The sequence below is a fragment of the Somniosus microcephalus genome, chromosome 24 (genome assembly GCF_052327205.1).
Source record: "Somniosus microcephalus isolate GS21.2 chromosome 24, FLI_Smic_1.0, whole genome shotgun sequence".
Lineage (NCBI taxonomy): Eukaryota > Metazoa > Chordata > Chondrichthyes > Squaliformes > Somniosidae > Somniosus > Somniosus microcephalus.
Window position 1 is genome coordinate 43,913,118 of NC_141010.1, and position 26,246 is coordinate 43,939,363.

The 26,246-nt window shown below is 49.0% G+C and overlaps 1 protein-coding gene across 12 annotated transcripts in view; it reads right to left on the reverse strand.

Annotated features, from left to right (window-relative positions):
- Window positions 1-26,246, reverse strand: part of LOC147101456 (supervillin-like) — a 221,357-nt gene that overhangs the window by 27,486 nt on the left and 167,625 nt on the right. For all 12 annotated transcript variants that reach the window (XM_085966581.1, XM_085966587.1, XM_085966588.1 and 9 more), the window contains 9 exons: window positions 24,402-24,574; window positions 22,501-22,656; window positions 20,165-20,301; window positions 16,542-16,689; window positions 14,143-14,288; window positions 7,398-7,573; window positions 4,976-5,114; window positions 4,421-4,697; window positions 1,467-1,621 (listed from right to left, as the gene is read on the reverse strand). In XM_085966581.1, coding sequence (XP_085822707.1) covers window positions 1,467-1,621; window positions 4,421-4,697; window positions 4,976-5,114; window positions 7,398-7,573; window positions 14,143-14,288; window positions 16,542-16,689; window positions 20,165-20,301; window positions 22,501-22,656; window positions 24,402-24,574 — 1,507 coding nt within the window. The remainder of the gene's footprint in view (window positions 1-1,466; window positions 1,622-4,420; window positions 4,698-4,975; window positions 5,115-7,397; window positions 7,574-14,142; window positions 14,289-16,541; window positions 16,690-20,164; window positions 20,302-22,500; window positions 22,657-24,401; window positions 24,575-26,246) is intronic.

Below are 26,246 nucleotides of genomic sequence, written 5' to 3' on the forward strand. Positions count from 1 at the left end.
TAACTCTATGACTCTATGACTCTAAGGCATTCGACAGTGTTCCACATAAGAGATTGTTAACAAAAATGGAATTGGAGGCAACCTATTGGATAAGATAGGAAATTGGTTAGGAGGTAGGAGACAGAAAGTCGGGATAATGGGATTGTACTCCAATTGGCACAGGCACGACGGGCTGAATGGCCTCCTTGTGTGCTCTAGGATTCTATGTCAGGAGTGCAAACAACAGGTCGCTGGCAAACTGCATAAAATGAGACTTCAAAAAGAACAAAAGAATTAAAGTAAGGACCTCGCTGGCCTGTGCAGACACGCTGTTGCTGTCCCAGCCACAGCTGGAGGTACTGCCAGTGGAATCTATCCCCCCCCACCCCACCCCGTTCCGATGCCACCTCTGGCGATGGCAGAGAAAACTCACCCACCTGTTTTTGGGGGGGATTGCTCCTTCTGGTCTCCCCCCTCCCCCAAGTCATTTTGATGTTTGCAAACCAGACAAATAAAATCGATTTTTCACACCTCGATTATAGAAACGGTTGGGCACACGTACGGAACAGCAGCCGATCATCCGGCCAATCATCCATGTATAAAATGGTTCACCGGGCACGTTCAAAAGTTAAACGGGCCTGCTTTACAGCTACACATAGACCATCAGCCTAGTCCTTTAATTACAGAGAAACGATTTAGTCTGGTGGGGGAATTCAGAGCAAGGGGGCATAGTCTTAGAATTAGCGCTAGACCAGTGTCAGGAGTGAAATCAGGAAGCACTTTTTCAGACAAAGGATTGTGGAAATCTGGAACTCTCTCCCCAAAAAGGCTGTAGATGTTGGGTCAGTTGAAATTTTCAAGATTGGGATTGATAGATTTTTGTTGGGTAAGGGTATCGAGGGATATGGAGCAAAGGTGGGTAAATGGAATTGAGGTAGAGACCAGTCATGATCTAATAGAATGGCGGAACAGGCTCGAGGGGCTGAATGGCCTCCTCCTGTTCCTACAGGAGGTTAAAAGTCCGGAAAGCTCTATCTACCGGCAAAATTCAGGAGCCGTTTTCTATAAGTTTTTTTACTTCTCGTTGCTTTTTTTTCCCCAGTCAGGCTCCGCAAGGTCCGTAGCTAAGCAACAGCTTCAGCTAGAGACGCTTGCAGCTGCAGCCGACTGTTTTGAAGCTGTTGCTAAGCAACAGGGTTTGTTGATTCACACGGAGCTGAAAAGCTCTGTATGTTTTAACATTAGCGCTGGTTTATACGGCAGTTTTGATCTAACTGCACCAGCTCGGTCCCGTCAATGCCGGATACCAGAAAGTTTCCTGTATAATTGCCCAGTCTGGTTTTGGATGGTGCAATGTCACTGTAGTAATCTGATTAAATACAGTGACCATAATTCTATAATTCCGCCCCCCCTTCCCCCCTCCCCCCCCCAGGCGCCCGCCTCCTCGCGTAGCCTGCACCCCCTTTCCTTGCGCACATTGTTGTTACCTGTGCTTCTCTGTCCTTGCCAAGCTCCACCGTCATCAGTGCAGACGCTCCCTTGCCACTAATGCTCGACAAGCCGCCCTGCCAGAAGAAACACGCAGATCGCTCCTTCCCAGGACCGGCACTGCTCAGTTGATCCGGTCTCTGTCGCTTTGCCACTGCAGAGGAACACAGCGAGATCCAAACTTAGCCACACTGCGTTAGACTGAAATCTAGCTTCTTTATACCACAGCAGGACAGTACCTGTCTGACTGTCCGCTGACTGTCGTACATCAGCTCGGATCAGGTACTGGTCACAGGTACATCGGAATCGACACTCACAGCGCCGATTTTAAACATACATCTTCAGACTTGGGTTTCACACGAATTACAAGAGCCCTGCTGACAGTCAGTTGGCAAAGTCCCTGCCTGGTGTGTAACTGAGTCCTACCGTTCTGACCCCAGGTCTACGCTGAATTAGCTGAGCTGAACCAGTGTTAAAGAAAGACTTGCATTTATATAGCGCCTTTCCTGACCTCAGGATGTCCCAAAGCGCTTTACAGGCAACAAAATATTTTTTGAAGTGAAGGAAACACGGAAGCCAATTAGCGCACAGCATGATCCCACAGGCAGCAATGTGACAATGACCAGATAATCTCTTTTAGTGATGTTGGTTGATGGATAACTGTTGGCCAGGACACCGGGGAGAATTCCCCCTGCTCTTCTTCAAAATAGCGCCATAGGATCTTTTATGTCCACCCAAGGAGGGTTTGGCAGACGGGGCCTTGGTTTAAAGTCTTATCCGAAAGACTCCCTCAGTACTGCGCTGCAGTGTTAGCTTAGAATATGTGCCCAAGTCTCTGGGGTAGGCTTGAACTCACGAACTTCTGACTCAGAGGCGAGGGTTAGAATTGGCCTCAGTGTCCTGGGTCAGGGAGGAGGAGAACCAGTTAAGCTTCCCACTCCTGTCCAGTGACGCCTGTGGAAATATGTGCATGTGTGTGTGGACATCGAGTGAGACCAGGATCAGGTTCCGCAGTTAGCCTTCTATTGTCGAATAGCCTGTTGACACTCACTGTCAAGGCTCAAGGTTGTAGGGTAGCCACCTTCAGTCCAGTTGAAAAGTGGTCAGTGATGGGGCATTAAAAAAGCCTGCTGTGTACATTTGTAGAACAACTTTTCATGCAGGTGGAGCTGGCAGCTGAGATACGGGTTCGAGGTGCTGAGATGCCCAGGCTAGGTGCTCCTCTGCTGTTAGGGGTTCCACCCAGGAGTCAACAGCCTTGGATTCAGAAGATAGACCTGGTGTGGGAACCATTGGCCCAGCGTTTCTTCTCCCCCAAATAATGCAGGTACCATGGTCGCTTCCTGGATAAGGGCCGCTGATGTTACTGTGGTCAGAAACCAGCTGACCACTAATTGAGTGAAAACTCTTTCTCTTAATGAAGGCCAATGGGGTTGTTATGAAGAGCCCTTATGCCCACATGGGTAACTGATTGGGCCTGCTCCAGAGCTCATAGGAAGGAGACCAGTGTTTCCTGGTACATCTGATAGCCTCTTCTGGGACCCACGTAGAATCGGATGCTGGAGGCTGTCAGAACTATGGAATTTACCTCCTTTATATTGATAGTGTGTCATCGGGGTGGGTTGCTAGCAGCGCATTATCAGTATACAAACACCTTTAGGTAAAACGTTTCATTCTCTCAGCCCCCTCCTCCACCCTGCAGCAGGTAAGTTAACCTGGAATCTACAATGCTGCCTCTTGGCAACATCATCCGAAAACACAGCGTCAGGTTCCACAAGTACGCTGACTCCACCCAGCTCTACCTCACCACCCCTTCTCTCGACCCCTCTGCTGTTGCTGCTTGTCCGACATCCAGCACTGGATGAGCAGAAATTTCCTCCAACTAAATATTGGGAAGACTGAAGCCATTGTCTTCAGTCCCCGCCACATACTCCGTTCCCTAGCCACCGACTCCACCGCTCCCTGGTCACTGTCTGAAGCTGAACCAGATTGTTTGCAACCTTGGCGTCCTATTTGACCCTGAGGTGAGCTTCCAACCTCACTCCATCACCAAGACCGCCTACTTCCCCCTCTGTAACATCGCCCAACTCCACCCCAGCCCAAGCTCATCTGCTGCTGAAGCCCTCAGCAGCAGATGAGCTTGGGCTTTTGTTACCTCCAGACTTGACGATTCCAACGCACTCCTGGACGGCCTCCCATCTTCCACCCTTCGTAAACTTGAACTCATCCTAACCTCGGCTGCCCCGTGTCCTAACTCGCACTGAGTCCCATCACCCCTGTGCTCGCTGACCTACATTGGCTGCCGGTCTGGCAATGCCTCAATTTAAAAATTCTTATCCTTGTTTTCCAATCACTCCATGGCCTATGCCCCTCCCTATCTCTGTAACCTCCTCCAGCCCTACACCAATATTCCCCCCTTATTTTTTTTTTGGTGCGTGATCCCTTTAACTGGCTGCGCGTCATATTCAAGTTTTCGCACATGCACGGTTTCTCCCATATAGAAGCCGGTGAGCGGCCTGTGTGGGACCTCCAGACCACTGCGCCGCCACGCAACCCTCCGAGATCTCGGCGCTCCTCCAATTCTGGCCTCTTGCGCAGTCCCGATTTTAATCGCTCCACCATTGGCAGCCATGCCTTCAGCTGCCTGGGCCCTCAGCTCTGGAATTCCCTCCCTAAAACTCTCCACCTCTCTCTCCTCCTCTAAGACGTTCCTTAAAACCTATCTTTGACCAAGCTTTTGGTCACTTGTCCTCATCTCTCCTTATGTGGCTCGGTGTCAAACTTTGTTTGATAACGCTCCTGTGAAGCACCTTGGGATGTTTTATTATGTTAAAGGTGCTATATCAATGAAAAGTGCTGTTGTTATTGCTCACCAAACTGCAGCACTGTGTATGGCCACCAGAGGGTGCATCGATGCAACTTTAGCGATCGGTTTAGTTTGTAATTCCCTTACCCAGACTGCTGACGGTATACGTCCACTGAATGACATAGGTGTCGCCCTCGTGGAACTGGCCGTAACTCTCTCGGGGGAGCTCGCTGTGCTCAAACTCTTGAACGTGCCAGATCTCCACGCCGACGGTCTTCAGTTCCGACGTTCGCTCATCGCCCATGCGCAGCAGTCCGTAACCGCGTTGCACATTCACTCCGTCTAGGACTGTTCCGAATGGCACGTCCAGGAGCGGAATCAGCAGCTTAGCATCGCACGGCTTCAGGTCATTCTGAGTCTCTGACTGTAAAACAAAAAAAGCAAAGGAACTTACACAAATATTTACAATCCATTTGGGGTATAATTTCCTTTGGTAGTGAACAGGCCATTCAGCCCCTCGAGTCCGTTCCAACAAATTTTCAGAAAATATCGACATCTACTGGTTTATTGCAGTTTCCCACATTACAACAGCGACTACAATTCAAACGTACTTCATTGGATGTAAAGTGCTTTGGGACATCCTGAGGTCATGAAAGCTGCTATAGAAATACAAGTCTTTTAAAAAAAAAATCCTTACTGTACCTTTAACTCGGCTGTGAACTCCGAGTCCCTTTGCGCCTGTTTTCTTGTCTCTGCCCAGTCCAGAAACTTCTCCTTGAACAGAATTGTTTCATTGTGCTCTGACAATCGACCAAAGATTATCCAATCAGGACGCCCCTGTCTGCGGAAAGGAAAGTGCCGTTTCATTTTAGAAATTCTGTTAAATAAAACCCAAACTCAGCAGATTTTAACGGTCGAACTAGAGAAGGTTACAGCACAGCAAGAGGCCATTTGGCCCATCATGTCTGTGCCGTATTCCTTCCAAGAGCAATTCAAAAACTAGCGACAAAAGCAAAATGCTACGGAGGCTGAAAATCTGAAAACAGAAAATGTTGGAAACGCTCAGCAGGTCAGGGGTCATCCGTGGAGAGAGAAACCGAGTTAACGTTTCTGGTCGATGACCTTTCGTCAGAACTGGAAAATGTTAGAGATGGATCAGGTTTTAAGCAAGTGCAGGGGCAGGGAAAGGGGGGAGGGGAGAAAAGATCAAAAGGGAAGGTCTGTGATAGGATGGAAGGCGGGAGAGATTAAATGGCAAAAGGGGGTGATCAACAGCTGCCATGTGAAAAAATGGCCTCCAAATGTAAAGGAGGCAAAGTCCGTAGTTCTGACAGATGAGGTGCTGTTCCTCGAGCTTACGTTGAGCTTCGTTGGAACAGTGCAAGAGGCCGAGGACTTAATGGTGTTCCTCCCTTCCCACTGTCCAGGGCCCCAAACACTCCTTCCAGGTGAAACAGCGATTTACTTGTACTTCTTGCAATCTAGTATACTGTATGCGATGCTCACAATGCGGTCTCCTCTACATTGGGGAGATCAAATGGAGATTGGGTGACCGCTTTGCGGAACACCTCTGTCCAGTCCGTAAGGGCGACCTCGAGCTCCCAGTCGCCTGTCACTTTAATTCTCCGCTCCACTCCCACTCTGACCTCTCCCACTGTTCCAACAAAGCTCAACGTAAGCTCAAGAAACAGCACCTCATCTTTCAATTAGGCACTTTACAGCCTTCTGGACTCAACATAGAGTTCAACAATTTCAGATCGTAACCTCGGCCCCTATTTTTTCACGTGGCAGCTGTTGATGATTCTGCCATTCCCATTTACACTGCATCTAGACTCATCTTTTGTTTCTTTACTTGTCCCATTACCATCTCCTTTTGCCTTGATCCATCATCCCTTTTGTCTCTTAATCTCTCCTGCCTTCCATCCTATCACAGACCTTCCCTTTTGTTCTTTCCTCCCCTCCTCCCTGTCCCTGCCCCTACACTTGCTTAAAAATCTGTCACATCTCTAACTTTTTCCAGTTCTGACGAAGGGTCATCGACCTGAAACAGTAACTCTGTTTCTCTCTCCACAGATGCTGCCTGACCTGCTGAGTATTTCCAGCATTTTCTGTTTTGATTTCAAAAACTAGTGACTCTGCCTTGCTCTCTTTCCCACAGCCTTGTACAGGAAACTTTCGTTTATCCGGCTCTATCCACTGGCAAAATTCAGGAGTCGGTTCAGATAAGTTTTTTTTCTTTTTGTTGCTTTTTTTCTGCAGTCCTGGCTCTGCAAGGTCTAGCTGAAGCTGTTGCTTAGCTACAGAAACGCTTGCAAGCTACGCCGACTGTTTTGAAGCTGTTGCTAAGCAACAGGGTTTGTTGCTTTATACGGAGCTCAGAAGCTCCATATGTTTTAACATTAGCGCTGGTTTCTACAGCAGTTTTGATGGGACGGCACCAGCTCGGTCCCGTCGGTGCCGGATAGCACAAAGTTTCCTGTATCTTCCTCTGCTTTAAATATTTATCCACTTTTCTTTTAAAAGATGCGATGGTCTCTGCCTCAACTACTCTCTGTGGCAAAACATTTCATGCTCCTACAACCCTCTTCTTGAAGAATTATTTCCTAACCCCTCTCCTCACCCTATTCGTGGCAATTATAAATTGAGGACCCTTTCTCATGCAGACATGGTCTTTCCCTATTCACCTTATCAAAACCCTTCTTAATTTTAAAAACCTCCATTAAATCTCCTCTGAGCCTTCTCTGCTCCAATGGAGGTTGGCCAGTATCCCAAGTATCTTGTCATAACTTTCATTTGATAGAAGGTACAGCATAGAATCAGGCCATTCAGACCCAGCTGGTCTATGCTGGTGTTTATACTTCACACAAGCCTCCTCCCACTCTAATGATCTCTCCCGATCCTGGCCCCGTATCAATTAACATGATCAATATGTTAATATACATTAAAGCTCGACTATAGACAGCACCGCCTCTACCCCTACATATCTAGTCCCTGTCAAGGAGTGTTTGAAAGTGGCTCAGTCTCAGGTTACCCATTCTGCCACAACGCCAGCACCCCTACTTCCAGCTCTCCTGGATTACATCGGACAGGATCACCAAAATGTGCTGCTATGTTCTCAACTCACTGCTGGGAAATATTCTTCGAGGCTCCGGGGTCCAGGGGGTTTACTACACAGTTGCTATAATCGTAAGGACCACTCAACAACTGTTTGCCCAGTTGGAGTGCCGTCTTTCGCTGTGCCAGCGTCACCTCTCTGCCGTGCCAAATGTACAACTCGCTGCCAAAATCTAGCACCAGCACCTGAAAACCAAGAGGAAAGAGTCAGCTCAATAACATGAACCACTGCATCGCAATCAAACAGGACAACGATTAATCCTAATTTTAACCCTAATGCATGGCGAAAACCAGGCGAGTGGGCAGTTAAAATGCTCTGAGTTATTTCTCCAGTTTGGAGCTGCCAGGATCACCCTGACCATGATTCTAACATAAGAACATAAGAAATAGGAGCAGGAGCAGGAGTCGGCCATTCGGCCCCTCGAGCCTGCTCCGCCATTCAATGCGATCATGGCTGATCTGATCTTGACCTCAACTCCACTTTCCTGCCTGCTCCCCATAACCCTTGGCTCCCTTATCGTTCAAAAATCTGTCCATCTCCACCTTGAATATATTCAATGACTCCGCCTCCACAGCTCTCAGGGGACGAGAATTCCAAAGATTCACGACCCTCAGAGAAGAAACTCCTCCTCATCTCCGTTTTAAATGGGCAACCCTTTATTCTGAAACTACGCCCCCGAGTTCTAGATTCCACCACGAGGGGAAACATCCTCTCTGCAACAGAAAAAACACCCCCGAGCAGGCGGCAAGGACACCCCGCCCAAAGTCGGCGGGGTCCTTCTTTACATATGCATGTCAGGTCCCGATGACCCGACTGCAATTTTAACTCAGGCCTGAGCAGGGGAGGTCGCTGCTTCTTTCCCGCTCGGCCAACCCAGGTGAGAAGACAATCGGCCCCAGAAGAGGCCGAAAAAGTTACATGTTTTTCTTTCCTTTGTAGGACCAGGACATAATCCAGGCTGACACAGTGCAGTACTGAGGGAGGCCCACATTGTCAGAGGTGAAGACTTTCAGATGAGACATTAAACCAAAGTCTCATTTGCCTCTTCTAGTGGTTCAGGTAGATACAAAAGACCCGACAATACTATTTGAAGGCGAGCAGGGAGTTCTCTCAGTGTCCTGGCCAACGTTCCTCCTTCAACTAAAAACTAATTAACTAGTAATTCACCTCTTTGACTGGTTGGGAGATCTTGCTATGTGCAAATTGGCTTCCTTGTCTACCTACACCGACACTCATCGCTTTCGAAATGCATTGGGGTGCCCCAGGGAGATGCGAGTTCTTTCACGCCTTCAGTGGCACAGCTAATAAAAGTGTAACGTCCCCACCGACACCTGGGAATCCCTGGCCCAAGACCGCACAAAGTGGAGGAGAAGCATCCGGGAAGGCGCTGGACACCTCGAGTCTCTTTGCCGGGAGCAAGCGGAAGCCAAGCGCAGGCAGCGCAAGGCGCGCACGTCAACCCAAGCACCCCACCCACCCGCCCCTTCAACCACCGTCTGCCCCACCTGTGACAGAGACTGTAGGTCCTACATTGGACTCATCAGTCACCTGAGAACTCATTTTTAATGTGGAAGCAAGTCATCCTTGGTTCCGAGGGACTGCCTAAGAAGAAAAAGTAATGATTCACTACCCGCCGTGGAACTAAACCATACAGGTCAGATGTGTCAGGTTTGAATCCTGATCTGTGCGGAGTTAGAGAGAAACGTTGCTGTAATTGGAAAGTGTTAAGTCTGTGTGTTCCAGTTGTATTAAGATTAATTACTGACACAGACTACAAGAATAAAGTTCAACAGGTCTTTACTAGTTGGAGGTCAGGACTATACTAAATACAATATCACTACACAGTACTTATATACCGGTGGTCACCACCAGTATTACGTATACAGCAGCCAGAGAAAGTAGTACATCTCTTAAGGTGGAACAGGCTTAAATTCTCTTAAGGTGGAACAGGTTACATACACCACAGAAAGGGAGCTTGCTTCTGAGTGATCCCTGCTGGAACGTGAGCATGTGTGGCCGTTAACTGAGGTCAGGGTCAGGCATAGCTGTGCTGCCCTTTGTTGTTGAATATCCTGGCAACACTCACAAAAACGAATAAAGCCCCGCTGTTTGTGGAGTTGTACCACATGAGGGCAGCACCTCCAGGAGCAGCGATCTCTTCTAATACGTTGTGACAGGTTTTGACAGTGGTTGTACCAATACACTGACATTCAGCAGCAATGTGGCAATAACCCGATACTGCCTTTAGGGGGGCAGCGTCCCGGGTACGTGCTGGAAGCTCACCCAGTGGCAGACCAGACAACCGCGGAGCGCACTGCTCGTGACTTGCCCAGCATTTGGATGAAAAATTGTGGGCAGCACGCCCAAGATTTTCCGATATGCAGTGCCAGCGGGCGAGCTTGCCCTCTACCAGCCGTACCCGGGGGTTAGTGCCGCCCACGCCCCCACCAGTTCACTTTAGCTAATTCTGTCAGGTGTGTTTTTTATTCAGGGAAGTCTCATGTTTTAAAGGTTTTAATATATACAAGCGTTTGCGGAGAAACCCTGCTGTACAATAAACAGCACACGACTGCATTAACAGCGATCGGACAAAATCCCTTTGTCCAGTATCATAATCGGTAGAACTGCAACCAAAGGAATCTCATACACCAGCGCATTCGTGTGCTAATAATGTAGCAATGTGGGGTTCACCACGACTTCATCAATAACTGCAGAAGAAACAAAAGCTTATGGTGGTACGAGAATGGTCGTCTTCACTGGTGTGAATAATGCCTCGGGCTGTGAGCCTCCTCTCTTCAACAGCTTCACAGATAAAAGAAAAACTTGCATTTATATAGCACCTTTCACATCCTCAGGACGTCCCAAAGCACTTTACAGCCAAGTATTAAGTATTTCTAAAGCCAATTTGTGCACAGCAAGGTCCCACAATTAGCATTGTGAAGGTTGTTGAGGGATAAATATTGGCCAGGAGGCCGGGGAGAACTCCCCAGCTCTTCTTCGAAATAGTGCCATGGGATCCTTTACGTCCACCTGAGAGGGCCTCGGTTAAACGTTTCATTTGAAAGACGGCACCCGCTGACAGTGCAGCGCTCCCTCAGTACTGCACTGGAGTGTCAGCTGAAATTCTGTGCTCCAGTCCCCAGAGTTGGGACTATGAACCCACAACCTTCTGACTCAGAGGCGAGAGCGCTGTCACTGAGCTATGGCCATAGCGCTCTACCAACGCGCAGCTGGAGTTACGCACGCAGACCCGGGGGCAGAGATTGCTGATGGCTTTAGTCTGACTTTGAGCAAACGTTCTGACTGTAGCCCCATTGGAGCTGGTGGAGGGAGGGGCCTCTGGTCTTGTAGTGTTGCCACAGGCAATCTATTCTCCAGCAACCAGATGCAAGTGCAATTCACTGATAGAAAATCAAGTTAGATGCTCGTTTCATATTGTAGTCACACATTTTTCAGTGCTACATAATCGAGGCACTGTGCAATCTAATAACACAAGCTTATTGGCCAGCTAAGAAAGTGTGTCCATGTTGGGACCAATGTTCCAACATAAAAAATTAAGCATCTAAAATAGAATTTAGATCATACATGGTGATAAATAGAAGTCAGAGCTATGGGTGATGGGCATGAGGCAGTGTGAAAAGGATTCTGGGTACGGTTCACATGGCTCAGAGATGAGGATTCTGGGTAACACTGACGTGGGTGAATGAGAAGCTTTCTGGGTAGGGCATGTGGGTAGGGTCGCTAACCTTCCCGGGCTGCCTAGGAGTCTCCCAGATTGCAGCATGGATTTCCAGGCTACTGCTGCCTACAGCCTGGGAGATCTTTGTGCTTTAATTTTACCGCCGGACAAGCAACCACCCCCCCGGCCCCTGCCCGCCACTCCGTGATGTTACCGGTGGCTGCCACATAGAGCTGAGGGCAGTTGGTGTGCAGGAACAATCAGGTACACGAAGCTGGTCAAGAGTCAGAGGGTGATCAGGATTCAGGTGGAGCAAGAGATAATGGGGAACTGTCGTCGGGAGGAGAGAGGGAGACTGGAGAATGGGGATCGGGGGGATTGGAGCTTGGGGGAGACTGGAGAATGGCGATCAGGGGGATTGGAGCTTGGGGGAGACTGGAGAATGGGGATCGGGGGGATTGGAGCTTGGGGGAGACTGGAGAATGGCGATCGGGGGGATTGGAGCTTGGGGGAGACTGGAGAATGGGGATCGGGGGGATTGGAGCTTGGGGGAGACTGGAGAATGGCGATCGGGGGGATTGGAGCTTGGGGGAGACTGGAGAATGGCGATCGGGGGGATTGGAGCTTGGGGGAGACTGGAGAATGGCGATCGGGGGGATTGGAGCTTGGGGGAGACTGGAGAATGGGGATCGGGGTGGTTGGAGCTTGGGAGAGACTGGAGAATGGCGATCGGGGGGATTGGAGCTTGGGGGAGACTGGAGAATGGCGATCGGGGGGATTGGAGCTTGGGGGAGACTGGAGAATGGCGATCGGGGGGATTGGAGCTTGGGGGGGACTGGAGGATGGCGATCGGGGGGATTGGAGCTTGGGGGAGACTGGAGAATGGGGATCGGGGGGATTGGAGCTTGGGGGAGACTGGAGAATGGGGATCGGGGGGATTGGAGCTTGGGGGAGACTGGAGAATGGCGATCGGGGGGATTGGGGCTTGGGGGAGACTGGAGAATGGGGATCGGGGGGATTGGAGCTTGGGGGAGACTGGAGAATGGGGATCGGGGGGATTGGAGCTTGGGGGAGACTGGAGAATGGCGATCGGGGGGATTGGAGCTTGGGGGAGACTGGAGAATGGGGATCGGGGGGATTGGAGCTTGGGGGAGACTGGAGAATGGGGATCGGGGGGATTGGAGCTTGGGGGAGACTGGAGAATGGGGATCGGGGGGATTGGAGCTTGGGGGAGACTGGAGAATGGCGATCGGGGGGATTGGAGCTTGGGGGAGACTGGAGAATGGGGATCGGGGGGATTGGAGCTTGGGGGAGACTGGAGAATGGGGATCGGGGGGATTGGAGCTTGGGGGAGACTGGAGAATGGGGATCGGGGGGATTGGAGCTTGGGGGAGACTGGAGAATGGCGATCGGGGGGATTGGAGCTTGGGGGAGACTGGAGAATGGCGATCGGGGGGATTGGAGCTTGGGGGAGACTGGAGAATGGCGATCGGGGGGCTTGGGCGGCGGGGCGGGGGACTGGGGAATGTGGTGGGCGTGGGGAGCAGCATTTCCTGCAGGAGCAGGAGCAGCAGCAAGGCTGTGAGAGGAGCGGTGCGCTGAGAGGAGCAGCCATTAAAGGGGTGAGTGAAACCTGGGGGCCTTACTGTGGGTAAACAGTGACGGAGACCAAGGATTCCCACTGGAAGAACCAAGGGGGAAGGGAGAAGGCAGAGTTTTGAACTGAGGCCTATTAAATCATCATAACTGGCTACTGAGCTCGAGACAAGATCATTTAAAAGGGAATGGGATAAATATTTTAATATAAAAGGGTCGGGGGGGGGAATGGGGTTACAGGAGAGAGTCAGCACCAGGCACCAGAGACCGAATGACCTCCTCCTATGCTGTAATTTCTATTATTCTATGAAAATGCTCCTATATTGAGTCCGAGCCCCGGGAGTGGTTTAGAAATATTGGTGCTGAGCGGAGTTTAGGACGACGTGCCCTGTGAGAAGTGCTCCCAAACACCGAGCCCGCTGCCCTTTGTGCGAACTCTCGGTTTGGTTCCGATCAGATCAGCTCTGGCTGAGGCTCCCAGTTCAGAATCGTCACCTTCACACACATCCCGATTCCAAACCAGAGCCCCAGGAGACAGCGAGCGAGATACAGTAACATTTGCAGACGTCACACCATCAGACATCACGTGATTAGAACATCACGTGACTAAACCTCCAAGATGGCAAACCCACAGGTGGCTCCATTTTTGAAAGTTCACTTTAATTTGTGCAATTTTCACACCGATTATGGGGGAAAAATTGGGTCGCGCCCCCTCTTGGGGCACTAACTTCGCTGGGGCGCTACTTTTAGTGCCCCGAAAAAGGTAGTGCCCCCACGGCCGAAATTCAATGGTAGCGCCGAAAGCAGGAGGCGGGGTGCTACTGGAAGCGCCCCCCCTCCCTCTTGGGGCGCTCCAGCTCAATATCGCAGTGCTACGTGCCCTTATTAAAGGGGGGGGCCTTGCGCAATGTGAACCGGGGCCCAGCTGGGCAACCAGGGAGCGGAGTGACGGCAAAATAGCCCGGCACTCTAGGAGGAGGGCAGAGGAGGCAGGTGCTGGCAGGCGGCCAGCAAAAAAATGGCCGCCTGGCACCTCCCCTTTAAATATCGCCGCCCCGGCCGCACGTACGTTCCCCTGACCCTGTCGGACATAGCATCCGATGTACGTCAGGGGGCGCAACCCAGGTTTGTGGCCAGAGCGCTGCGCACTGCGACGACATCATCGCCGGAGGTGCAGCACCGCGGGGCGCTACCAGCTACCACCACCGCTAACCTCCTGCTGAATTTTGCAGGAGGCATCAGCGGCGCCGCACCTGGGCGCTAGTTGCTTTGTGCCCCGTTAGCGCCCTCGGGGGGCGCAAAGCAACCGAATTTTGCCCCTATGTGTATTACTGGGTTCTTGCAATGCTGCCAAAAACTGCTAACAAATAATTCACTTTGAAAAACGAATTACCTCAGTAATGATGATGCACTGCCATACATTCAGGATCAGATACAGGCCTTATGGTTCAAAAATACAAATACACCGAGCGGTCCTACCTCCTTTGAATTCAACATGGAACAGCGAGGGATCTTCCCCCATAATTCATTGTCTGGAACAAGCTTGTCCTCAACCAGACGATATATGTAGTTTGTTTCTGTGATTGCCGCTTCATACACCTCATCTTCTTCAGGATCCCCTGCAGCTGCAGAGCCGACAGTGAGCAATCAGTAACATTCACAATACAAGGACTGTAGTCAGTGAGGCTCTTCCAGGCTGTTAGAACTTGCTTTTGACAAGATTTTCCTCTCATAGAGCTCAGAGCACCTCTCTGAGGTTGCACTGCTAGCAGTCTGCAAGCCGGATACTTGCTCTCTCATTGCCAAAGAGTGTGTGTGTGTGTGTGTTTGGGTCAATGAGAGAGGGGGGGAGCGAGAGAGGGGGGGAAGCGAGAGAGGGGGGGAGCGAGAGAGGGGGGAGCGAGAGAGGGGGGGAGCGAGAGAGGGGGGGAGCGAGAGAGGGGGGAAGCGAGAGAGGGGGGAGCGAGAGGGGGGGAAGCGAGAGGGGGGGAAGCGAGAATGGGGGGGAGCGCGAGAGAGGGGGGGAGCGAGAGAGTGGGGGGAGCGCGAGAGAGGGGGAGCGCGAGGGGGGGAGCAAGAGAGGGGGGGAGCGAGAGAGGGGGGGAGCGAGAGAGGGGGGAGCGAGAGAGGGGGGAGCGAGAGAGGGGGGGAGCGAGAGAGGGGGGGAGCGAGAGGGGGGGGAGCGAGAGAGGGGGGGAGCGAGAGGGGTGGAGCGAGGGGGGGAGCGAGAGAGGGGGAGCGAGAGGGGGGGAGCGAGAGAGGGGGGGAGCGAGAGGGGTGGAGCGAGAGGGGGGGAGCGAGAGGGGGGGAGCGAGAGGGGGGAGCGAGGGGGGGGAGCGAGGGGGGGGGAGCGAGAGGGGGGGAGCGAGGGGGGGGGAGCGAGAGGGGGGAGCGAGGGGGGGAGCGAGAGAGGGGGAGCAAGAGAGGGGGATCAAGAGAGGGGGATCGAGAGAGAGGAAGTGAGTGTGAGGGAGTGTGAGAGTGGGATCGAGAGAGCGGGATCGATAGAGGGAGTGAGTGTGAGAGTGAGTGAGAGCGGGATCGAGAGAGCGGGATCGATAGAGGGAGTGAGTGCGAGAGTGAGTGAGTGAGAATGAGAGAGTGAGTGAGTGTGAGTAAGTGCGAGAGTGGGATTGAGTGAGTGTGAGTGAGTGTGATTGAATGTGAGAGAGAGTGAGAGAATGAGAACAGCATAAATTGGAAGGAAAGTAATAGTAAAACAAATCTCTAGTCCTTCAAAAGATGCTTTTGATGAAAGCTTGAGCTTCAAAACTCTGCTGTAATTAAACAGCCCGTGAGCAGCCAACGAGATTTTAATCCTATTCCTGAAACTGAACTGCTATGATCTCCAATCACTTAACAATACGCCTACATAGCAGTTATGTAGTGGACTGAGCACATGTAAATAGGAGCCTGGTTGTGCCTAAAATTTCACTTCCGTATAACTTAAAAAACACATTGAACATCATAAAAAAAGAATGGAAATTGCAGACACAGCGACAGGTAATGGAAGGCCTGCCATACATGTCATCCCAACAAATAATTATGGAGACAGAAAAGAGAACGCCCTATATTGAAATGTTGAATGTCTACTGTCAACATCTACACTACCCTGAAACAATGAGCAATCTCCAATACCGCAGTGACTCTGTGGAGAGAAGATCAGAAGAGGTGATGGTGGTATCGATGGTGATTGTGTTGGTTGTGTCGGTGGAGGTGGTGCTTATTGTGTCAGCAGTGGTTGTGTCGGTGGAGGTGGTGCTTATTGTGTCAGCAGTGGTTGTGTCGGTGGAGGTCATGAGAGTGTTGGTGGTGGTGTCAGCAGCAACTGTGATGGTGTCAGTGGTGCTGTTGACCATGTAAAGCCAATAATGTGATCCACTTCAGCCACCTATTCTTTATTGAACAGCAGTGTTTGTGGCTGAAGTTTTCAAGTTGTTCCAAATACTTTTGATTATTTTTTGTAATTTTGGTGTCCAACAAAAGGTGACATCAAGAAAAAGAGACACAGGCAGCGACACCGTGGAGTAGGGACACATTTTCCTGTTATTGCACCTAGGCAAATTAGATCACCGAAGCACAACACCTAGAGCAAAATCAGCGGGGTGTCTTTATGACTGTCATCAGTCCTCCTTGTCTGATTTCCCTCTTTGTGCTGCACCTAGGCAATCCAATTTGCCCGGTACAATAACAGGAAAATCTCCCCAACCTACTGTGAGGTCAGTCAACATACGAATTTCCAACAGATCCGCTCAACAAAAAAAAGCTGTTGTTATTGAGGATCCGTCTCTTCACTGGTGTCCTTCCATTGATTCAACTACCTGCAACTGAGTGATCTGCACGTTCAATGACATCGGCCACGAGTTTGAGCTTCTTACCTTGATATTCAGCCTGGCCGCCCAGAAGATCCCAGAATTCCTTGGCCCTTTTGCCTTGACTGTTAATGCCCTCTTCAATAATGGTAACATTCGTTGCTCGGCAGCCCAGTTCTCGCTTTGCCTGGATGAAACTAGCCAGCTCCGACGCCTAAAAGTAGTACAGAGGTGCAGTTGATGATTACTTACTGGGAACTACTGGTTGATATTTCACCACTCAAATGACTTGGAGACACAACAGGCAGCAGCCTCTACGATCCATGGCTCTGGTCAGTCTAAGTGTTTGGTTAATGGTTCTGGATGGCACTTGCCACTACAGCGTGGTGCAAAGACTCAGAGCTGCCACAGTAACTAGTTATGGAGTAAAATGAGTGTCTGAGGCATCACCCTGGAAGACTACCTGCGATTTCACTGTTGTCCAAAGAGCTGGGTATCACGTGGGATGACAGAAATGGCTTTGGGACATGACAGGTGTGGAGGGCTAAGGCAATCTTAATTAAGTCTTGCATATAGGGCGCTCTCCCTGCCAATGTCACACTTACTTCCTGTAACACTTGCCCTGTCACACTCTGTTGATAACATCCCTGTTGTTATGTTCCTCCCACTCACCGTGAGCCACACCACAGGAGATCGTCTTAGGTGTAATACAATATTTAAATGGTTTCAGAGCAAACTCCCTGTGCACAGAGGGGGAGATGGAAACAGGAAGAGAATGGGTCGATGGAAGCAATAGTAACGTCCACATTTGTATCAAATTCTTTCACCTATTTCAACAGAAATGTTACCCCAACTGAGCAATTTCATTTGACCGTGTTAATTACTATCACGCAACATGAGTCAGCTCCTGGGTGCTTCTCATTAGCATAGGTTTACAGTGAAAGTGAGGCACCTCTCCATAGGGTGGAACATAGGAACAGGAACAGGAGCAGGCCATTCAGCCCCTCGAGCCTGTTCCGCCATGCAATTAGATCATGGCTGATCTGTATCTTAACTCCATTTACCCGCCTTGGTTCCATATCCCTTAATATCCGTGCCTAACAAAAATCGATCAATCTCAGTTTTGAAATTTTCAATTGACCCCCAGCCTCAACAACTTTTTAGGGAGCGAGTTCTCCAGATTTCCACTACCCTTTGTGTGAAGAAGGGCTTCCTAACAAATCTAGAGCCTCCTGGATGTCTAGAGACATACAGGGTAGGATAAAGCAAAAAAAGGAAGCGTATGACAGATAGCAAGGGCTAAATACTCCAGAATCTTTAGAGGAGTACAGAAAGTGCAATTAAAAATGATATTAGGAAAGCAAAGAGAGAGCATGAAAAATTCTTGGCAAGTAAAATCAAGGAAAACCCAAAGATGTTTTATAAATATATTAAGAGTAAGAGGGTAACTAAAGGGTAGGGCCTATTAGAGATCATGAGGGTAGTGTGTGTGTGGAGGCGGGAGATATCGGTAGGGTTCTTAATGAATACTTTGCATCTGTTTTCACAAAGGAGAGGGGCGAAGCAGACATTGCTATCAGGGGGGAGAAGTGTGAAATATTAGATGAAATAAACATAGTGAGAGAGGAAATATTAAGGGGTTTAGCAGCTTTAAAAGTGGATAAATCCCCAGGCCCGGATGAAATGTATACCAGGCTGTTAAGCGAAGCAAAAGAGGAAATAGCAGAGGCCCTGACCATCATTTTTCAATCCTCTCTGGCTTCAGGTGTGGTGCCGGAGGACTGGAGGACTGCTAATGTGGTGCCCTTGTTTAAAAAGGGAGAAAAGGATAGACCGAGTAATTACAGGCCAGTCAGCCTAACCTCGGTGGTGGGAAAATTATTGGAAATAATTCTGAAGGACAGGATAAATCTTCATTTGGAAAGACACGGATTAATCAAGGATAGTCAGCACGGATTTGTTAAGGGAAGGTCGTGTCTGACAAACTTGATTGAATTTTTTGAGGAGGTAACAAGGAGGGTAGATGAGGCTAGTGCATTTGATGTAGTGTATATGGACAGTAGCAAGGCTTTTGATAAGGTTCCACATGGCAGGCTGGTCACGAAGTTAAAAGCCCATGGGATCCAGGGCAAAGTGTCAAGTTGGATTCAAAACTGGCTCGGAGACAGGAAGCAGAGGGTAATGGTTGATGGGTGTTTTTGTGACTGGAAGGCTGTTTCCAGTGGGGTTCCGCAAGGCTCAGTACTGGGTCCCTTGCTTTTTGTGGTATATATCAACAATCTTGACTTGAATATAAGGGGTATGATTAAGAAGTTTGCAGATGATACTAAAATCGGCTGTGTGGTTGATACTGAAGAAGGAAGATATCAATAAATTGGTCAGGTGGGCAGAACAGTGGCAAATGGAATTCAATCCGGAGAAGTGTGAGGTAATGCATTTGTGGAGGGCTAACAAGGAAAGGGAATACACATTAAATGGTAGGACAATGAGTAGTGTAGAGGAACAAAGGGACCTTGGAGTGCATGTCCACAGATCCCTGAAGGTAGCAGGTGGTTAAGGTGGTTAAGAAAGCATACGGAATGCTTGCCTTTATTAGTCATGGCATAGAATACAAGAGCAGGGGGTTATGCTTCAACTGTATAAAACACTAGTTAGGCCTCAGCTAGAGTACTGCGTGCAGTTCTGGTCACCACATTACAGGAAAGATGTGATTGCACTAGAGAGGGTACAGGGGAGATTTACAAGGATGTTGCCGGGAGTAGAGAATCTTAGCTATGAGGAAAGACTGGATAGGCTGGGTCTGTTTTCCTTGGAACAGAGGAGGCTGAGGGGAGACTTTATTGAGGTGTATAAAATTATATGGGGCATTTATAAAGTGGATAGAAAGGACCTATTTCCCTTAGCAGAGGGGTCAAAAACCAGGGGACACAGATTTAAAGTAATTGGGGGAAGGTTTAGAGGGGATTTGAGGGGAAATTTCTTCACCCAGAGGGTTGTGGGGGTCTGGAACTCACTACCTGAAAGGGTGGTAGAGGCAGGAACCCTAACCACATTTAAAAAGTACTTGGATGTGCACTTGGGATGCTCTAACCTGCAGGGCTACGGACCAAGAGCTGGGAAGTGGGATTAGGCTGGAAAGCTCTTTGTTGGCCGGTACGGACACGATGGGCCGAAATGGCCTCCTTCTGTGCTGTAACTTTCTATGATTCTATGATATCACACGTGAACGGCCGAGCTCTAATTTTAAGGTTGGGCCCCCTTGCCTTGGACTCGCCCACCAAAAAAAATAGTTTCTGTCTATCTACCCTATCAAATCTTATAATCATCTTAAACACCTCAATGATATCACCCCTTAATCTTCTGTACTCGAGGGAATACAAGTATATGCTGGTGGGCAACATTCCCTTTAAGCTATGTGGCCGCGCAGCGCTCTTGAGCTCCCGAGCAACCAGGTAGCCGGCTTTTAAATTGCAAAAGCCACGCATGCGCAGACTTTTGAATGGACCGTTAAAGTACAGGGAGCATTGCTGGTGGCAACAAGTGAGTAACTTCAATGGTACAACCAATGAACTTGCCCAAGTACAACTCCGGTTACTGAAGCAGACATGAGATGAGAGGTAAGAGCAAGCCTTTCCATCGATGAATTTTTCTAACTCGTGTAATTAAGGAGTCCGATTTAATGGCCATACCTTGGAGCGCTCAATTACATTAGCGAATTCTCCAGTCCAAAGGAAGCAGTGCTGTGCAGTGACCAACAGGAAACAGTCCCCACTGTTAAGTGAGCTGGCTCGTGGCTCCACCAATCGAACCTGGACATGCCTGCGACCTGAGAAAGGGCAGAGTTACCCCTGGTTCTGCTCCTGATCCACACATAGAAACAAGTCATCATTTGTCAACTCTTAACGCTGCCTTAAATCAACTGGCAAGACCACACACAAAGGCAGTTAACGGCGAGCTCAGGGCTAGCTTGCACATCACAGTGTTACAGTTTAAGAAAAGCCGGTTGGATTCGGGGCCTGCTGTGAAGTGGCAGTCGAGACGCTACAAGTGACATCGGCAGCCCTGGGTTGGGGGAGGGGGAGGATCAGCCAGATTGCTCCTGCACGCGTCGATGGACTTCAATGGAAATGAAAATTGGGAGTGCGGCTGATTCAATATTGCCCGTTTTACACTCTCTCCCAAAGTCTAATTTACCCCATCGGTCAGGACAGCTGTAGAAACAACTGTGATGTTTCCCCACCGCCCCCCCAACTGTAATAGCCCGTCAACACTTGCTGTCTAGGTTCACACACAATAAACAGCCATGTGGGTAGGGTACCGAAGTCAGCTGGCACTTGTGGAACTGTACCCCAGCGAGGGTCCGTGCCTCCAGTTCCTCTAACTGGAAAAAAGCGAGGGAATCAAAGAGCTTGGGTATCGCTTAGGGATAGGACTGTCTATCAAAAGACAAAACCTAAGCCAGCCAGCAACAACTCTATGCGTTTTAAAAATTGATTCTCGGGATGTGGGTGTTGCTGGCAAGGCCGACATTTATTGCCCATCCCGAGTTGCCCTGAGAAGGTGGTGGTAGGCCTTCTTCTTGAACCAGTGCAGTCCATATAATGGAGGTGCTCCCACAAGGTTCGGAGTTCTATGTTATTGTGAGCAGGTTACATTTCTTATTATCTACCTATTGAGACAGATTGCATCTGATGTGTCCATCACACCTCAATGTGTTCACACTTGGAAAGTGATTGGGTTAAATATCATCATATTCATAAAACAGTAACAAATCACAACCGACTGGCTGGGGAAGCGACCAATGAACAAGTAGCATCTTAAAACACACATACGAGAAAAAAAAAGAGAGAAGGAAAGCCTGTCATTTCCTGCGGGTTGCTTCTGACCTCGATCACCTGGCCTCTGCTGAAGGAGAGGAGCCACGATTTACACGTAACTCATAGGGACAATTTCCCTCCGCAACAGCCTCCGATTGACCTCAGGGCATGTTTATTGACACGGCTTCAGAGCTTGTAGTCTTAAGGAAGTAGGTTGGATAGAACACAGCTGCACTGTCGCAGCAGCTTTCCTCAAGGCAGTCCATTACGCATGTTAGAAGGGCTAGAATGACATGAACTTGGCACTTGACAGCAGCAAGTGTCACAATGTGTTGACATACCAACGCACGGGATAAAATGTGCATTTTGCAGGCTCGGTTTTGAAAAGAACCAGGTTTTTAGCAAATTACTCAGAAGGGGCTTTTTTCCATTTTCTTGCCCCATTCCACGCACCCCATGCCGGAATAGTCTGACGACACTCAAGCCCTGATTTTAACCCTGCTTGCCAGGCGGGAACAGTGCGGGCGGAGGGGTTCAAATGCTGTTGATGTCGTTCGGACCCCGACACGATTCTAACCCGGGGTCGCGGCTGAGATGCCCGGCGCAGGAGCCGTCAGTGCTGCATCGGGTTGTGCGAGGAAATCCCGGGCCTCCCCAGTCACGGGCTTCCTCCCCCTCCCCCACTGCGATTGCCTCAGTGCCGTTCACCCCCTCAAACACTTACCTTATGTCGCGATTCCCTCGGCCTCCTGTCGCCCAACATCCCGCTCCCGCCGGCCAGGCAGCGATTCCGGCTGCCTCTGGGCGGGAGTCCGATTTCAATCATTTAAACGAGGCCCAGGAGCTAAAATGGCCCAGGCCTCACGCTGACACCATCAGGAGTGCTTCATCAAATCTTGCACTCCCGCCCCCGAGTTGAAATCGGAGTTTCAGTGTCTGGCTCGCACGTGACATTTGGTCTAGGGACCGGAGGCCAATCAACATCTCTGGAACCCCAGTAAAAGGTGAGTGTCTTTAGAAAATAACAACCGGGGAGGGAGAAAGCCAGTTGTCGCACATTTTTAAATTCACTTTTAGAGTAGTTGGATTTGATATGAGATCTCAGAGGCCATGTTGGTTTTTAACTAAATGTATAAACCTCTTACTTTCTCAAAGCCTTAAATGTTCTTCCCAATCATCAGGAGATGACACAACTAGACAATGGTTACCTTTAACTTGCAGCAGCATCACCTTGTTGAATGGAAGTGTGCTGTTACTGGACATCTGGTCTGTCATCTTCACGTTCCGGAGATTCACCTTTTTGAAGTTCTCCTTGCTCGCTAGTCCTGCCAAGGCCACGTCGGCGTAGTTAGAGTGTTTCGCCACTGTGGGACATACAAAACCGTTCCTGAGATAGACTAATAAACCCAAGGCAGAATAAAAAAGATCGACTTTATACACTGGAAACAGCTAAACAAGACTGTATTACACGTGGGATAAGGCACCAGCTGCAGCGTGTTACAGACAGTTCTACACAAGTTGGAGTGTGCTACCTACAGGTTGATTAACCTACTGGAGTCTGTAACATAGAGGATAATGCAAAGGCTGGAGTATGTTATATAGAAGGTAATACAAGGGTTGGAATATGTTGTATTGAGGATAACCCAGGCTGGGGTATGTTATATAGAAGTTAACACACAGATTCGAGTCTTACATAGAGGATAACACATAGTGAGGAGCATATTATAAATCTGTAACACATCAAAGGGTTAAAATGACATCAGATTCATGAGCATCTGCATCATATGTTACGGTATTGAAATATATGAAGATGTAAAGTATTTAATGGAATGGATACAATGAGGGTTATTTTAACCTAACCCACCCAATGAGAAACTGACAGGATCGGATTGGTTGCCTGTTTTGCGAGATCTAGCATCACTAGAGGGCAGGAGAGAGGGAGAGTGGGAAGGAAGTCATGGAGCAGCTTTGGGAGTCACAAGCTCAGAAGGGGGAGGGACATGCAACACACACTAAGACAAGGTGATTATTGATTATTTGGAAGGAGGATTATTAGAAATTTTCATGAATTGTACTGTGAATGTGTAGGTTTGTAATATTGTGATTAGGTTCTAAGCAGGCCGGCAGCATTTGGTCACCTCCTGGACACTAGGCCGCCCCAGGACATCGCAGATGGGGAACATCCCAGAGCGATCCCGTCGAAAGCCATTTGGACCATGGCTTCAGAGCAGCCTTAAGAGTTGGTCCAGGGCCCCTTCAGACTTCAGGAAAGTCTCCTGTTGGCCAGACCTGCAGGGACCACCTCTCAGGCATAGCAACGAGTTGAGGCAATCAGGCCATCACAAACAATATTTTTTCAAAAAAAAAATCAAGATTGTTATAACTATGACAGGTTATTTTCCAAGTTCGTGCTGTGCAAGGACGATAAATAAATCTTGGGCACTGCTCTCAGGATTTCTCAATAGGCAAGGCTTGGGAAATCGGCTGAAGTATTAAAAAAAATGAAATGGGTGAATACTTTCAACAATAAAGGGCTTGTCCTGTAGGTTCCTTCCCTTTAAGAATTTAGAGTACGACAGTTCAAGTTGTCCATATAAGGATGTCAAGGCCTCAGAGAGGGTGCAGAGGAGATTTACTAGAATACCAGGGATGAGGGACTTCAGTTAGGTGGAGAAACTAGAAAAGCTGGGATTGTTCTCCTTAAAGCAGCAAAAGTTAAAGGGAGATTCAATAGAGGTGTTCAAAATCATGAGGGGTTTTGATAGAGTAAATAAGGAGGAACTGTTTCCACTGACAGAAGGGTCGGTAACCAGAGGATATGGATTTTCTGGAATTCACTGCCTGGAAGGGCGGTGGAAGCAGATTCAATAGTAACTTTCAAAAGGGAATTGGATAAATACTTGAAGGGAAAAAATTGCAGGGCTATGGGGAAAGAGAAGGCAAGTGGGATTAATTGGATAGCTCTTTCAAAGAGCCGATAGAGGCACAATGGGCCGAATGGCCTCCTTCTGTGCTGTATGATTCTATGATATGATTGTACAGAGGACGCTGGGCAGTTACACTGTAACTAATTGAGGAAGAATTGAAGGAGGAAACCTCTCGGACCTACTTCTCTCGGCTCGGATCCTCCTGACCTCCACTGTAGCCACGTTCAACCGCTGCTCCGTGTACTCCTGGCGGATGTCGTCTCGGGCAGCCAGTGCCCGCAGGGGGTTGCGTGAGCACTGCGTCTTGCGCAGAGGTCTCACGGCTCGTTTGTGCTCCGCCACCTCAGAGGTCAATCTGCAAGAGTGAAGCCGAAATTGCAAGTCAGCACGGCTCCCAGTGAGGAACCACCTTAACCCGTCCACCATGTTAAGTGATGGTTTCATTATCGTTATCTTTTGTGCTTTGATCTGATTGGAGGGGGAAATTAACTTTTTCTTTGCATTTTGTATTTTGAATCCAACGTCAGGCCAGTATTTTGCTGATGCTGCAACAAACCAACTCAAATTTTTAAAAAAAACACACTTTCATCTTCACTTTTGAACTGGATCCTAGCCTCACTCCAGACCCCTGCTTTAAGGTGCAAGGTAAAGAGCCGGCCTATTATGGGAGCCCAGCCTCCGCTTTTATACAGAGGCTGGCTCCCCATAAAATAAACCCACTCTTTCATAAGAACTTAAGAATTAGGAGCAGGAGTAGGCCATTCGGCCCTTCGAGCTTGCTCCACCATTCAATAAGATCTTTGACCTCAACTCCACTTACCGCCCGATCCCCATATCCCTTGATTTCCTAGAGTCCAAGAATCAATCTCTCTCAGCCTTGAATATACCCAATGACTGAGCATCCACAGCCCTCTGGGTTACAGAATTCCAAAGATTCACAACCCTTTGAGTGAAGAAATTTCTCCTCATCTCAGTCCTAAATGGCCAGCCCCTTATTCGGAGACAGTTTTACATGCTCGCAGGTTAAATCCTCTCCCAATCTTGTGCATCTCAGGCTTGCTAAGGGATATTATTAAGGAAGTGGTAACAGGGCACTTAAAATCATAATATGATTAGGCAGAGTCAACATGGTTTTATGAAAGGGAAATCGTGTTTAGAGTTTTTTGAGGATGTAACTAGCAGGGTAGATAAAGGGGAACCAGTGGATGTAGTACATTTGGATTTCCAAAAGGCATTTGATAAGGTGCCACATAAAAGGTTGCTACGCAAGATAAGGGCTCATGGGGTTGGGGGTAATATATTAGCATGGATAGAGGATAGGTTAATGGACAGAAAACAGAGAGTAGGAATAAACGGGTCATTTTCCAGTTGGCAGGCTGTAACTAGTGGGGTGCCGCTAGGATCAGTGCTTGGGCCTCAGCTATTTACAATCTATATTAATGGCCTAGATGAAGGGATCGAGTGTAATGTATCCAAGTTTGCTGATGATACAAAGCTAGGCGGGACAGTAAGCTGTGAGGAGGACACAAAGAGCCTGCAAAGGGATATAGACCGGTTAAGTGAGTGGGCAATAAGAGGGCAAATGGAGTATAATATGGGGAAATGTGAGGTTATTCATTTTGGTAGGAAGAATAGAAAAACAGAATATTTTTGAATGGTGAGAAACGATTAAATGTTGGTGTTCAGAAAGATTTAGGAGTCCTCGTACAGGAAACACAGAAAGCTAGCATGCAGGTACAGCAAGCAATTAGGAAGGCAAATGGAATGTTGGCCTTTATTGCAAGGGGTTGGAGTACAAGAGGAAGGAAGTCTTGCTACAATTGTACAGGGCCTTGGTGCGACCACGCCTGGAGTACTGGGCACAGTTCTGGTCTCCTTATCTAAGGAAGGACATACTTGCCTTAGAGGCGGTGCAATGAAGGTTCACTAGATTGATCCCTGGGATGAGAGGGCTGTCCTATGAGGACGGATTGTGTAGATTGGGCCTATACTCTCCGGAGCTTAGATGAATGAGAGGTGATCTCATT